Source organism: Poeciliopsis prolifica, unplaced genomic scaffold, assembly GCF_027474105.1.
Source record: "Poeciliopsis prolifica strain line A6 unplaced genomic scaffold, Auburn_PproV2 SCAFFOLD013, whole genome shotgun sequence".
Lineage (NCBI taxonomy): Eukaryota > Metazoa > Chordata > Actinopteri > Cyprinodontiformes > Poeciliidae > Poeciliopsis > Poeciliopsis prolifica.
The window spans coordinates 1,640,734-1,656,661 of record NW_026562388.1 but is presented as its reverse complement, the minus strand read 5'-3'; the positions used below and the strand labels follow the sequence as shown (position 1 = coordinate 1,656,661).

Here is a 15,928-nt window from a genome sequence, read left to right as displayed (position 1 = left end):
CAAGGCCCATTGTGTGCCTTTTAAGCTTGTTTAAAAACCCTTGCGTGGTTGCAGCTTACAACGGACTGCATCTCCATCTGGATCTGTAATTCTTTTGCCAAAGTGAGAACAGAGACTAAAGGTTTTTATTTGTTTTGTTTTGTTTTATAGGATATTCAAGCAAAAAAGAAGCATAAGATTCATATAACTTGGTAGAGATATAAAACAGTCAGGGAAAAAAAATGTGCAGATCCTAACTAAAGTAGTAACACCTCTTATTTCATGTTAAAACCACACGTTTTTTCTTTGTTTAATGTGATGAACCAATACATTGTAACACATAATTGTAAACGAAAATATTATTTTTATTTTGATTCAGATTTTCTTTATTCAAATACCCCTAAATAAAATTGACTACAAGCAAGTCTTTCACTTTGTAGGCAGAGTCCAGATGTATGTAATGTAATCTTAGCATAAATCTAGCTATGAAGACTGCAGAGCCGTGTTAGAGAATATTAGTGAACAAAGAGAATCAGAAAGTCAGGTTTTGAGCATCTCATTGAGCCCTTATTTATTTTAAACATAAAACAGCCATAGCACAACTGCAAACCTATTAAGACATGACCATACAAGTGAAATGAAAAGCTTAAGTTAAAAAAACAGCCAAGATGAACAACTTCTGAGTTGGGAGAAACAACTATTTTAAGTTGAGAAACGATGTCTGCTACAAACCATGTAGTGGACACAGAAGGTGTTAGGAAGGACAACACTGAAATGTAACTTTCTGGTCCACGTGGTAAATGCCAAGTATGGAAGAATGATAGAATTCTTTGCACATCACCATAAGTGGTATCAGAATCATGTAGTGAGAATAACTCTCGGATGGAAGAGTGATGGAGGTAATTACAGAGAAAGCCACATACTCATTTTTTAATAGACATCGACACCAGCCATGTTGAATCGGCTCAAAGATTCAAGCTCAGGCCCATGTGATCATGTAGAACCAAATGCAGGACGCAGAACGCTTTGGTTAAACACAACCTAATCGAAACACACTTGCCTGGAGAAATTCCCCATGGTCACATATGGAGGGGGGACATGCTAAAGGCTTGCAATGGAAATATGAAAGTATATCACAGTAAGTCCTCACAAGAACAACAAAAATGGCAGAGCGACTTAAAAGAATTGAAACACTTTTTATTTTCCCCTGAAAAACCAAGGAGAAATAATTGTAGGCAGTCTGTGCAGTACTTACTTGCTAGCTGTTCCACATATTTTATTATTGCTTTTATTTTTGGATTGAAGCACAGCCAAGAAAACCTTGCATGTTAAGCAAACTGCTCTCACTGGTGTTAGAAGAAGAAACAGAGCCAAGGTCTAGATGACAAGACTGGAGTTATTAGATGTTCATACTTTTTAGGACTGGTAAAAAAAAAAAAAGAAGAAACTTTAGTATTCTTTCCTGGCAACATTTAAACATTAAAGGCAGTGGGCCTACAATAGTTCCTTGGGGAACCATGCAATATAGAGGAGATACAGAAGAAATACATTACCCTAGTTTAACAGTTTTGTTTTTTTGTTTTAACTAACCATAGCAAAATAAAATATACACCAAATAACAAAGACAAAACTAAGCTATAAAAGAAACTAACTATTCTACAAAGATGGGATCTGAAACGTTATTAAACAACAAAAATTATAGTTTGGAAAGTGACATTATCCTTCACATAAACAAATATGCATTTAAAAGCTCTTCTAATTCCTGTTTAATGAAAACATGCATGCCAGTTACCTTTTTTTTGACTTCACAGCAGTAGCCTGCTGTCCTGTGAGCCCCCAGAGTCCTGCAGCATTTCCTCACATCAAAGTGGCAGCTACTGAGTCATTCTTTACCAACAGCAGCAGCCACTGCAATTGACCTAATCTTATTGCTGTTAGCCCACTTGTTCTGATTACATCAAAAGTCATCTTATTAATTGCTAATCTATTATGAAAATTCTTTTTCCCTATTAGAAAGTTAGTGAGTTTGGAAGGAAAGCATTTAATGTCACTTTTAGTGTTTCTTTCATTTTAAATGAAATGAACATTTTTGGTCATTGTGACTAAAAACTATTTGATGGAATTAAGTAGAGGTGAAATCTGTGAATTTATTGTTCCAGACATCCTTTTATGCCAACACTTTGAACATGTGGCTAAAATCACTCGCTCATCCACTTACCTGGCACCTACTTTGAACATTTGCAGGAATCGGCTCTAACATATTGTAGAGTTGTCTGTCAATCAACACCTTTTAATGTCTAAAACATCTAGGTCTCCCTGTACTGTTTTATGCAGGTCCTTTCCTGCTTGTCTCCAATAACACAGCCTTATCGCAAGTCACTGGGGTCATAGTATGTAAGCAAACATCTGGAGGAACAAACTAGTCCCAACATGGTCATATAGGAAATGGGAGAAATCAATTTTAGTGGTGTAAGAAAGAGTCCAAAAAGACATAAGGATGCCGTTGTCTTTTGAACAACTAGAGTAAATTATCCTTCCCTTTCCACAGTCAAAGCCACAGCGAGTTCTCAAAAAAACCGAAGCAATGCCAGATTCAGAGAGGAAAAAAAACACTATGTAGATTAAATCCAACTTGATCTGGTCTCATGATGCTTTGGTAGCCCTTCAAAAGTATCTGTGGCACATCCCTTTAGGCTTATTTTAAAATAAAAATATGATCAAATGTGTTTCTTTTTTTAATCCCACTTAACCAAGTTAACCCTTTATTAATCTTTTATTAACTTTAGAAACCCCAGTTTTTGAAAATATATTAAAAAGTTGAAATGTTATTTGCTTATTCTGAACTTCCAGACAAACTGAATAGCTACAGTGTGGACTACGGTAGTTTGCTATGTTCCTATGATAAAAAGAACATTTAGGCATTATTCACCAACTTTAACACAAAATGGTAGCAATTCAAGAAGAGGTGGATTTTGATTTATATAATATGGCTTAGAGGGTGGCACAAGCAGGTTGTCACTAGGACTCGATTGGTTTTTGCTTTGCTTCTTTTGCAATGTCCAGTTTATGGTGAATTTGAAGAAAATATGGTAGTAAAATTCAGATAATTACAGACATGAAGTAACGTAATTCCACATTTATAATATGTGCTTAAATTAGGTGTTATTTTTACTCTGAAGCCTGAACTACAATGGATCAGCACTAATTAAACATTTAAATACGACAGAACTGAACAGGATTATTTACACAGCTTAAGACTGCGTTCGTTTCTGTATTTAAATGGGACATGTTCATGTCAACAATTAAAACCTGAGATTAGTAAAACATAAACTGATTAACTAATTCAACTCAGATTTTAGCATTTTAGTTTGTGAATTGGTAAAACAAAATTAACAAAGCAGAAACATCTTTATGTCAAAAATCTGTTGAAAATCTTGTGTACCCATACAGCATGCAAAAGTTCTTTTGTCATGGTACTATTTGTGCTAGAAGTTCAACTGAAGTGAAGAACTACTTTCTTATTTTCCTCAAAAAAAGAGCCTTTAGCAATGACATGGGGTTCCAAATGTAAAGCTCTCGGATTCACATTGGGATATTAACTTGATTTTGCCGTAAAAAAGACACATAATGATAGCAAGTTGATGGTGCTTTGCGAGACAGATTTCAATTTGATGAGAAACATCGTATCTCATGCTACAATATCTTGTTACACTCCCACGCTTAATTTAATAATGCTGAATGATCTGGTAAAAAGCGGTATGAACTTCTAAAGATGAGAACATCCAGCCTCTGCTTTTTCGTGTGCATAAATCTCTTCGCTGCCCCATTAGCCAATTCAAATTTATGAATCATTATTGAGCTCCACCTCATCTTTTCAGTTTCTTAGAGCTGCCAGAGTCTTGGAGCAGACCACTGAAGTTCCTCAAACACTTTGTTGCTGTTCATAAAAAATACATAGACTGGGGCTCTGGCGTGCCTCTTTGCCCTAATTTACCTTTTTGACTTCTTGTGAATGCATACCTTTTGTACTTTTACGGGCACTAAAGGTCAGAGTGCTTGTCTTGTTCATGGAACAGCCAACCTGCCCTCGCCTTCACCCTCACCTGGGCACCTCTGGGCCCGTAAAGCTAAAATACAGGGAAGGTAGAATGTGGGTGAAGAGGTCCTGGGAGATCATTTTGATAGACTTGCACATCTCATCACCTCGGAGTACACTGTGTATCTATCTTCAGTGTTGGTTGAAAAGGATGCTGCAAACCGTGTGTCGGGAAAAGGTCCCAAGGTTTTTCTTATTCAGAGTTTATGGTCTATAACTCCAAAGCCATACTGAGGTTTGCTGTTCTTTACAGAAATGGCATATCTTGTTACATCACATTGCTGACTCATTTTAACCAAAATCATAATCTTTTTGTCTTTGCAAAGCCAAGGAACAGGAAATTCGGCTCGGATTGACTAAATATTCACATTGTTGCAGTGAAAAGTAACATTAGAAGGTCCCTAACCGGGAGCTTGACGGTTCTTCTGTTGCCAAAAGTACTTTGACTTCACCCTATTATCTCCCACTCCTCGGGCCCCCTGTATGGTCCCCGGCTTTTACAGGAGGGTAGAAGAGGGCCATTAGGAAATGAGTTGACCCGAAGGTCAAGACTGGAGTCAGGGGGCTGGAACCAGACCAAGGCCCTGCCAACCTCACTTTTTTTAGGGTTGGTTCAGGTCGAAGTGTGATGAGCAAGGAAACCAGGGGAGTGGGGATAGGATGTCTTCCAGGCTCGAACTGCAATAGTTTGACTTTAATTAAGTCAGATTTAACTTTGTTTACAAGCCCCAGTGGTCTTAAATCATCTGGCGCTTTACCCTCTCTCCCATCCCGCTTATTTCCCCGCCCCCTCATACCTTTAGTCCCTCTTCTTTTCTTCACTTTTAATACGGTGTCAGACATCTATTTATTATGCCGTTTTTACTGGTTTTCAGAAACCGGTTACAAGCTATGGGGATTCCATCAAATAGGATATTAGGGACAACCCTCCAAGATGTCAATCTGTTAGTGATATGAAAGGCCGCTCACCCCACTAAACTCCCCCTTTGGCTGAAACCCGGAGCTCTTTATGACCCCATCAGGCACCCACATGGAGGACCTACTGCTGACCTTGTGACCAGGCAGTTGACGCCACATGAGGAGGGAATCTTTCTCTTGTCCCGTTACATCGGACATGTCTTTCTATCCTTGACATCTTTTTTTATTGGTAAATCATTTCCAATTCTTACTTCTCCATATGTTCTACTGTTCAGAACTGTTTTTATTTTCATCAGACCATTTTATTGAACTGATTTATTTGGTGACATTTGTGCTATATGAAGAAATAGGAAATCTATAAGAAATCTATACAGGGAGCATAATTTCTGAGCTTAAAATAATATTCTCTCATATTTGAAGTTCTTACACAAATCATATTATACTTTTATTAGGTATTTATCTGCTTATTTGCCATGCAACAAAAACGCCCTCAACCATCCCCATCGCATTAAAAGTTTACATGTAACCAAAGAGTTGTTATAACAGGCTTACTGGCATGTTAGCAGTTGGTAAGCTTGCTGCGAAAATTCAGTGTTGGGGTGTAGGGTTACTAATTGGATCAGTTGGGTTAAATAAATGTTTGAGCGTTCCCCCGTACTAACACGACCTAAGGTTGCGAGTCTCTCATCTTTGCAGGAGCGGGTGGGGACCGCGGGGGAAAAGCAAATGAAGGAGAGGGGAGGAAAATAAAGTGGGAAATGAGCTCATTAATGATAACATCAAATTTGTTCAGTGTGTTTGACGCATGTGTGAAAGTGCTTCCAGAAAAAAAAAAAAAAGACACAACTACAGTAAAATCCCTAGTGACGGCTAAAACGTGAGTAAAAATCTTTTGTCCTTGCAGGTTTCAAATCCAGCGAGGATCGAGTGACCCCACCAGCTACAAGAGTCTACGAGACTGCTTCCGCACGATTTTCCGCAAGGAAGGGTACGTAATTCCCAACCAGCTTTGACTATTACAGATCCATAGAAATAAAAGGAAATTTCTATTATTTAATGCTTATACAGCACCTTGAAAAAGACAGTCCGGGCCATCAATCACAGGCGCCCGTTTTTGGGGTGGGGGGAGAATGACTTTGCAAACAGCACATCTAGAAACTAGCAAAATAGCTCAACCTCAAACAGACTGGATGCAAAGTGTTTATGAACATACACTTGCATGTCTTGCCACAAATTCACAATTGGATTTTGATTTTGACCTTTATAACACATGCATATGATTTATTCCAAGGTCCCGTCCTGAAACTATCCTGAAACGTTTAAATGCATCTCTTCTCCAACACACCCGGATCAAATGAGTGGCTCATTACCAGGCTTCTGCAGAGCTGAATGACATACCAGTGAGGGAATTCAGCTATTTGATTCAGGTGTGGTGGAGTAGGAATGCATCTAAAACCTGCTGGAAAGCAGCTCTTAAGGACTTAAATAGCACACCCCTGAACTTAACCATTCCATTGTTGCTCTGGCAGTGTGTTTAGTTATCCTGGTAGAAGATGAACCCCTGAGCACAGTCGCAAATGTCTTTTTTAGATGATAGAAGGTTTTCTTTCACACCACCTCCCATGTCCATGCAAAAGAAAATCATCACCAAATGACTGGACTGCAACCACCACACTTTATAATAAAGATAGTGTTTTCAGGGTGATGTGCAGTGTTTTCTTTAAGAGATAACAGTTTATGTCTTGACCAAAAAACTTCAGCTTTGGACAAATTTGACCTCAGCATTTCTGTCTGCACGTGTGTGTAAATTTAAGCTCTTTTGGCTTACTTTCAACAATGGTGTTCTTCTTGCTATTATTCCAAAAAAAGCCACATTTGTAAAACTCATCATTAATAGCCGGCTTGTTGCCAGATTCTCTTACTTGTGCCGTGGATCTCTGACGCTCATCATGCCTCTGCTTGACTGGCCTCTCACCTTAGCTGATTGGTCAAATCTTTGTATCTTTGAAATTATATGTATGTGTGTGATTTAATTTGAAAGCAGCTGTTGGAATTTTATATAGAGGTATCAGATTAAAGGGGGCAAATATTTCAGATTTTTATATGTGAAAAATTTTGCAATGTGAGAAACTGAGAGACAGATTAAAAGGTATGCATACTTTTTGAAGCGATTGTAGCTCGATAGCTGGGTCTGTAATTAGGGGAATATGTACAAAAACACTTGCGTGCCTTTTAATTACAAAGTTGCCATGTTTGAAAGATTAAAATCTTGATCATTCTTCTGATCTTCTAGCTCATAAGCTGCGTGTGTATCTCTGTCAAACACAGTCCTGAATATCTTCACGTTCACTATAGTTTGTGCCAGACGAGAGTAGACTAACTAACGACAGAGATCCTGCTGTGCTCCATCCGGCTCTGCTTTCCTCGTGACAGCCCTGTGAGACAGTGCAGGTGTAAGAGAAAGTGTTTGCCACTTGCTCTGTTTACGGCGAGTCGACAGCTTTACTGCGGATATAAAGTTGATCTGCTGCGAGGTGTGAGCAGGCACGCGGTGAAAGGGCGGTTAGTGACAGTTGGCAGTCTTCACTTGGCTGTGGTTCATCAACAACAGCTTCGCCGCTGCAGTCAGCCCCCCCCAAACCCCCTCACTCAGCGCACATTATCATTATAATATTTAACATCTTTGCTAGCACATGTTTTCTGATTTGGCTACAAGGGAAGTCGGTCCGAGTGAATTTCCAGAGAACTGTAATAGTGAAACGACTGCTATATTACATTATGTCCCTCAGATAAGCTAGAAAACTATGCTGACTTTGAGTTTATGTAGCAAAATAATGCCATGTTTGGAAGAGTCCCCAACGACAGTAGATCCACTTTCTTTGCCGGCCAAATATCTTTATAGTATATTTTTGCTCAGTCTGTAATAACATCCCGGTAGCACGTTGTGGATCACCTCCAGGCCAAACCACTTAGTTATAATTATACAAGAGTATTATAGGCCCCACTGTTGTAGAATTATTATTAAAAATAAACATTTCCAGTCGGCTTATGGCAGCACTCAGCTAACACCAGACCTCACTCTGTCTGAGGTGAGGAAGAAGGAAACATGAGCTTTTAGCTTAAGCTACGCCATTAAAATGAACAAAGACTTGAAAGACTACACATAAAATGCAGGCATATAGAATTTGCTTCTTCAAAGGAAAAAAAAACACATTTGAGTATTTGTTGTTAAAGTGCAAATTAAGAAAAAAACAATCTGTGGAAATAGAGTTAAAGAAAAGTCACCTTTTTATTACCTTATGCATTAAATCCTCTTACATTTGCTTGTAATTACTGCTGTTAATTGTTTGCGTCTGGAGTGAGACTAAAAATGTAATTTATGGGAGCAGTTGTGAATATTTTCAGCAGAGTCACAAAATTGTTAGAAGTGCCCGTGCATGACGTGAGAATGATGGAAATACAATCGAACCATGATTAAAAGTTGGCATGGACTCGTATGAGATTCCCATGGGATGACATCCTTGAGTAAAAATACCCCATTTAAAGTAGTAATCCAGAGATTTAAATTGAAAAATGTTCAACCTGGTCTCTGGTTTTACTTTAAACTGAAATCAGAAAAATCCATCATTTTAAGTGCTGCTGCTGTTAAGCAACAGGTCGAATGACTGACAGATTGACAGCAGAGTTATAATAAATATTGTTTATTGATTATGATACAAAGACACATTGAGTTGAAAAAGAATGATGTCGGTGGGTGGTCTATTTTATAAACTCATGACATTATTTACTTATTTTATTTATGGTCTCGACTTAGACTTGTGGTCAGAGACTCAAGGCTTGACTAAGGACCTTGACACACAGGGGGCGACATCGCTCCCTCTTCATTTCTGTATCGTAAGCAGTGACGCAACAATTGCTTGTCCTCCTTCAACATGTGGAATTTCAACACGCAGACTTCTGAAGCAACACAAGAAATTTGAAAAACTTGTGTTGCTTGTTGCTATTGTATCCTGAATGTCTGGAACCTTTTTCATTTGCTGCTGCTGCTGTCCATGTATTGAGCCCATAAGGAATCTAGACTTGACTCAGTCTTGCGGTATAATGACTCAAGACCTGACTGAGACTGGTGGGTTGGGACTCAATACTTGACAGAAACCTCTTCTCTACCTTTGCCTGGTTCTGCACCACTTTTCACTGGCCAGAATTATGTCCATTAGGAGATTGTCTCTGTTTTTTCATTCTCACAGACTGCATTTGTTGATTCAAATGCAGTCTGAATCAACAAATTCAGACTGCATTTGAAACTAAATCACTGAAACTGAATCGTTTTCAGTGATTTAGTCACTGAAAACGCCAAGCAACATTTCAGCCACTGCAGGGAATTTCTACAAGAAAGCACTGAAATGTCTGGGTTTCTTTGAGTCCATCAAAACCACAACCTCAAGGTTATCCACTGCTGAGTGTCATTGCTAACATCATCAGAGAGTCTATCACATACCGTGATGGAGACCCACTCTCCAACTCAAGATCTGACTCCTGATCTGTGAGTCGAGACTTGACTCATGGTACCCTTGACCTCGACTTGTGGTCTGGGCTTAGAAGTGTGTGTTAAGCTTTGCTATAAAGCGGTGGTCTCAATCTGCTGTCCTTCAGGGCCAAAGTCCTGCAACATTTATATGTGTCCCTTGTCCTATACGCTTGGATAAAACTTTGAAACTGCCTCACTAGTATGCAGTCAGGCTCTACAGAGCTCAGCTAATGAGCTTATATTGGAGCCAGGTGTGGTGAAGCAGAGACATCTAAAAGTTGCAGGAGACCGACCCTTGAGGACTGGAGTCTGAGTCCACTGTACTAAAGAGTTGACCTAGATTCACACTCTGAAGACTCACAAGTCGACTTGGACTTATTCTTTGGGAATTAAATCTCATTAACAGCATTTATTTGATTTATTCAGTTGTGAGGGCAAACTGATATCTCCTGTAAGCTACAAATAACAACTTTGATGCAAATGCATGAACAGATTTTTCCATGAAAAGATGTGCATGATTTATTAGTCCCTCGCCATGGTTTACTGGTTTACAACAATCAGTTTGTGTTTGCCGTCACATCCGAAAGAAGTCCAACCAAATGTTTCTTCAACTGAGTGCTTTATTAAATGACTTTTGAAATACCTTTATTTTGCCTATTACATTTTACTATTTCACAGTTAAACATCCAGCATACCGTAGGACAGGTGTGCTTTTTAGAGTTGACAATGGTTTTAAATGTGGATATGGATTTTGAAAATCCTCTTGCCACAATTAAAACACTCCAAAGCCAGTAATGTATCAAGTTTAGGAGTGGATATTTTAAACAGGTATTAAGAAATAAAAAATATTTTAAAAAATAAATGAAAAGCACCTTAGTTTATTTAGAGATCTTAATTTTTTTCTATTTTTGTTTTTGTTAATACTGAGGCAAATATTGCACACAATCAATCTTCAAATTATTTAAGTCGCTTATTTAAAACTGTTTATTGCTGTTGATTTCTTGTTGAATTATGTTTTTCAAGAGCAGCAGTTGCGTTTCTATTTTATCTGCACAGACAGGATTTTGCTTGAGTTACATAATTATGGTCATAAATTCTTTTATAGTCAAAGTGAAATTAGGCCTAAGAAACAATGGCACAGGCTAAACAGCATAAATATTATAAATATTTTTCACTCAATAGAAATGGGAGACTTGATTTGAACTCGTGGAGAAATAAAGGATCTGTGCTTTATTTCTAAAAACAAAAATGTTTGGAAATTAGTGATTAAAGAGTGGTGAGCCTGTGGCGACTAAATCGGAAGGTCACCAAAAATAAAACGCAAGATGTTTAAAAACAGATAATGTAGGACCACACCCCACCGCTCCTAACATTTTTGTGCCTTCCTGTTCTGGTCTGTGTAAACCAGCAGTGGAAGTCTAACAAGTGGGCATTAAATGGTGAATCAGTCGGAGTGTTTGCTCAGGTAGCAGAACGCTGCTCAACATACACGCTACTTGCTAATTTGATAACTGTACTTGTAAAACGGTGATGACTTTGTCTTACTTGTAAGGAAGTGAGACATGTAGGAGTGGCTGACACCAAGCAGAAACAGGTGTGGGAGGGGGAGCGTAGCGCTACTCTGCTTCATACGGCCAAATCTTTGGTATCTCATTAAAAGGACGTTAAGCTGTTGGAACAGTTTGATGGAAAAAAAATTAGCAGATTGAAAACAATATCTTTTTAAAACCTTTATTTCCCTTGATACCGGTAACTGGCCTCTGCCCATTTGGACCTATTACATCAGGGTTAAGAGGGGATCTAAGGTTGACACCAGCTGGGACCACCCGTAACGGCAGTAAATACGGGTGGTATTTAATAAGCGTGTCCTCCAAATTAGATGAGAAACATTGTGTACACATTGTTTTTTCCTGCACCTTTTGTGTACTTTTTTATGGGACCAAGAGAACATGTTAATTGTTCTCTCAATGTTATTTTGGTGGGGAATTTATGTTAGACTTGAATAAAGTAAGCCGGCCTGTCTTCTGTTTCGGAGAATTGTTTCCATTTAAAAACCACACAGTAAAATAAAACATTGCAGGTTATGATTTACAATTTGTATCTAATCAGCTGCTTGTAATGTAACCCAGAACATGTTGAAAGGTATATGAAAAGAGGACATTTGCCAATGACTATTTAGTGTAGTCATTAGGATGTACAGTGAGTTGAAATATTTCTAGCAGTTTAGTGTATCCTCCTGGCCCACATCTGCTGAATTGTTCCTCAAGGTCAAGGTGAAACTAGACCTTGGGTACAGGAAAATATTTGCAGGTGAGGCAGACACATTGTTTACATGATAAAATGTTCCCCAGGGTGGTTCATATTTCCTGGGAATCTTCTGAAAGGCATGTTGTGAAGCGTATATATATATAAAAAAAAGAAACGTAAACATGAAAGCAATGCGTTTGCGCAGTACACCTTTATTATTCACTGCTTTTCTTGACTGTTCTCATCAAGTGCAGTCCTGTCACTGGCACGCTCCTCTCCAGATGGATGGAGGCTGTTAAAAAAGGAAAGGTTTATGAAAATGAAAGCCAAATTATATACACCAGAACAAACAAACACAAACTCGCATCCATTTGGCTCTCCCCCGATGTCCCACTCTGTGTCATGAGGCCATTTGTTTAGGGGAGACAAAAAGGGACTTAGTGCGTACTTTACATTGACAATCAAATGAGGATTCAAATGACGGCCACTCACTGGAGTCCATATTTGTTCTGTAACAAATTTCACTCCTTCTTCATCACCCAGTGGCTCCCCAGTCTGACCACACCCGGGAAATCTGTGGCCACCATTTGCATGAACATAGAGAGCCGAGGGAAGGGCCTTCCGTCTGGCTAAAATAACTTAACATGGACAATGCAAGTGATTCATTTTTGTTTTCTGTGTAAGAAACTTGTTGGGATAAAATCATTCATTTTTACTTACAAAGCAATTCCAGCTGTTGCATAAGAACGCTGCAAAAAAAAAGATAAAAATCTACTATTTAATGATAAACATATAAAGCTTTTGTTCTCAAAGGCATATTATGTTAAAATGCCTCTGGATACAGATTTAACCAACATAAGAAAATCCAAGTGTTATTAACTGTAACTTTATTACTCTAACTGTAATTTTGGAGTTTCACAACTGCATGTTTTCAGTAAACTCTGGATATGACTTAAATTTATATCCCAGAATTATTAAATGTCAATCAGTGTCACGGAAAATAAATGGGACTCCCAGAAGCGTGTCAAGTAGTGTTGTGCCTATGGATTTCAGTTTCTCAAAATCCATTTTCTTTTTAATATTTTAGAACGCCCTTTAAAAAACATTGTGAGTCGGCAGGTTTTCCAGGAACAGCTTGGAGTCATTTTCTGCCAAAAAAAAAAAAAAATGTTCCAAATTGGTTTCCACAAAAAAATCTGATAAGTTAAAAGAAGTAGGCACGAATCCACCATTTGTATGCAATGACCTTTTTAATATTTTGCCACCAAAAACTTTTACGTTATTTCATCAGAATGTGATGTGAGGAGAAGCAGAAATCCACGGATCAATTTGCACAAATGGTCACCATGATGACTGCTGGTTGTGCGCTCAATCTACATGGCTTACTTTCATTGCTGGAAGTAAGCCATTGGAAACTCTTTTTGTAGTTTGGCTAGAGGAACGTACGCAACACATCAACATAGCCAGACAACGACAATCAGATGATGATCGAAGCACTTTAATGTGCTCTGTGACCAAAGTGAGACAAATTTTCTTCTTCTACTTGTGCAGAGCTAACGGGGATATCTGCCAAGATACTTGCAGATGTATCTGCAATAGGAGGTGATTCAAATAGGTGCTTGCAGATCAATTTTGCTTTGTGCAATATTGTTCAGTGATATATGGAAAATTAGCTATTAGTGCATTTGCCCTTAATTTGCGGGACAGCATCAACAGGCTGAAATGCCCAACATGCACCATCCCATGTGGCCTATTTGACAACCCAATCTTGACTCCTTACTGAATGGGAGTTTGGTTGATTTGCATGTGCCACACTGTAAGAGGAACTGATTAAACTAGGTCTTGGCCAGAGTTGTCACTTTTTGTGGATTGGCCGGCTGAGCAAGTAGCCACAAGCCGGCTGGATTAGCATACACACAGATCCCCATTCACTGACTAAGGAAAAGGGAAGTTTTTTCCTGTTTTAAGATGAAGTTTTTTCTAATAAATGCTAACAAATATACAACTTTGAAGAACACACAGAGAGGTCTGTTGATTGCTACAGTCTGAATTTATTTAAAAATATCTCATGCTAACTCAGTACTTTATTTATATCTTGTATCACCACTGACTGAGCCCATTCTGACAGCTAATCCATCAACTAGTTTGTGCTAGGCTAAACAATTGTTTGTTTTTTTCGTACTTAGTGACACCTAGTAATAAAATACAATTCCTGGTCTAAATTGGCCTTTACTCATTACCACAGTTGTTCTAGTCTATAGAACAGGAAGTGCAGCTCTGCATCAACTCAGCTGTTGCAGGTTAGTTAACGTCTGTAGCTCATAAGGAATGAGTTGTCCTGAAGTAAGTTTAGACAAAACTGATGTCTGGACTTCCTCTGCAGATTGTTTTATCTGCAGACTTACTGTCCCTGAATACGTTTAATTCAATTCAGTTTATTTGTACCGCGGAAAATTCAAAAAGACTCACAGGGAACTGTATCTTAGTCAGAAGACAAGTGCTCTAGTAAGATGACACCAAAATAAAACTTTTATGCCATTATGCAAAATGAGGGTTTGCATATTTGCTAAAAAGGGACAGCTGTGGTAGGAAACTACCACATGTAGTTTGGTAGTTTATAGGAATGGTGCAATCTCTTGAAAGCACCATCCCTATATTTAACACCTTCAGGTAAATACGTGACCTCTGAGTAGAGCGTAGTCGTGTTGAATAAACAGTTCATAGAACAATCTTTTCCTAAATTATTCCTGTTATTAGTCCCTGTTTATGATTCTATTCTTGGACATTACGATGTTGGGTTTTTTTTTTACTCCACCTAAATCCACCCTGTTGTTGCGTTCAACCTTATGAACAATGTGTCACATTCTCTACCTAAAAATATCCTGCCTGGCTCCACTTGATGACAAGTGCTTTGATAATTAGTTGCGGTTCACTGCAGTTAATGGAAGGTGGCGTGTCTTCTTTGGAAATGTAATGGCCCGTCTTCGTCTGGTTATATTGAGTGGAAATATGCGCCAGCAGCAAAAATATTTACACTCATTCTAAATCAGCCAAGATCATCTCTGGTGACTTGCAGAGTATGTTGTCACAACAGAGCCGATGCAGCCTGCACAGGATGTAGTCGGTCACGCCGCGTTCTCCTCTCCGTTCACGAGCAATGATCATCTGTTTAGAGGCTCTTTGGTTTACAGGAAAATCCACCTTTCAGCTGACTCAAGGTTCAACGTGAAGACTTAGTTTTAAATTGGTTGCTTGATTAAAAGTTTTCTACCCGCTATATATTTGTCCACCACTCAGAATCAGGGCCAGAAGAGAAAATTATGCTCATCATTGACAGAAATCCTTTTGCTACATTTTACGATGGCAACACTACGAACCTATTAGTTTCTACAAACTTAGAAACTAATTGCACAGCAGCAGTTCATATGAGAATATAAAATTACCTACATGATTCTGACAATTTTGGGAAAAAGACTCTGAAGTTGCTTGAATAAAATGTGTTAATGTCCTGATATAAGATTCAGTTTGGCTTGATCATTATTTTCATGTGTCATAAGTGGCGTCCAGAAGAATTCATGGTGGAGTCTATGATGTTGAGCTATCCTTCTCCTCCAGGGCCAAAATGTCCCCAGACTATAGCATCTTATTTATCCAAGGAACAGTATGCCAGAGGTTCTGGTCTTTCTTCATATTCTCTCATATTCTCAAACTTTTTCCCTAAGAAAGTAAAGGTTCCTGCTTATGTTCCTCCAGTGGAAGGACTTGACTCTGTCTTATGCTCAAAGTATACACTTATATCAACAGTAGGAACAACCTGGTGGTCAAATGATGATATATGCTTTCTAGAGGCTTACTCTAGCATGCTGCAGTCCTTTCTAGGGTATTTGCTTGAACTGTCAGATCTAGAGATTTTGGGATTTCTCTTTCATTTCTTTTCTCTACTTTTTTCATACAGTGGGATGGCTGATTTATTTTCTGAGACCCTTTTGAGTCTTTTTCTATATTTTATTAGCTAAAAGCTCTCAGATATCTCCGTCGATCTCACCATGGTGTTCACTCTCACTTCAACCATCAGGAGCACATCAGACTAAAGCTGCTTCTCGCCTGTGAAGTCCCAGTCTAACCAGTTAATGTATGGTTTGGGTTTTATCCCAGTTTGT

General features: G+C 38.5%; 1 protein-coding gene across 1 annotated transcript in view; it reads left to right on the top strand.

Annotated features, from left to right (window-relative positions):
* slc25a21 (solute carrier family 25 member 21) overlaps nt 1-15,928 on the top strand; it is a 112,442-nt gene that overhangs the window by 75,795 nt on the left and 20,719 nt on the right. Inside the window, exon 4 of the mRNA XM_055038138.1 lies at nt 5,898-5,981. Coding sequence (XP_054894113.1) covers nt 5,898-5,981 — 84 coding nt within the window. The remainder of the gene's footprint in view (nt 1-5,897; nt 5,982-15,928) is intronic.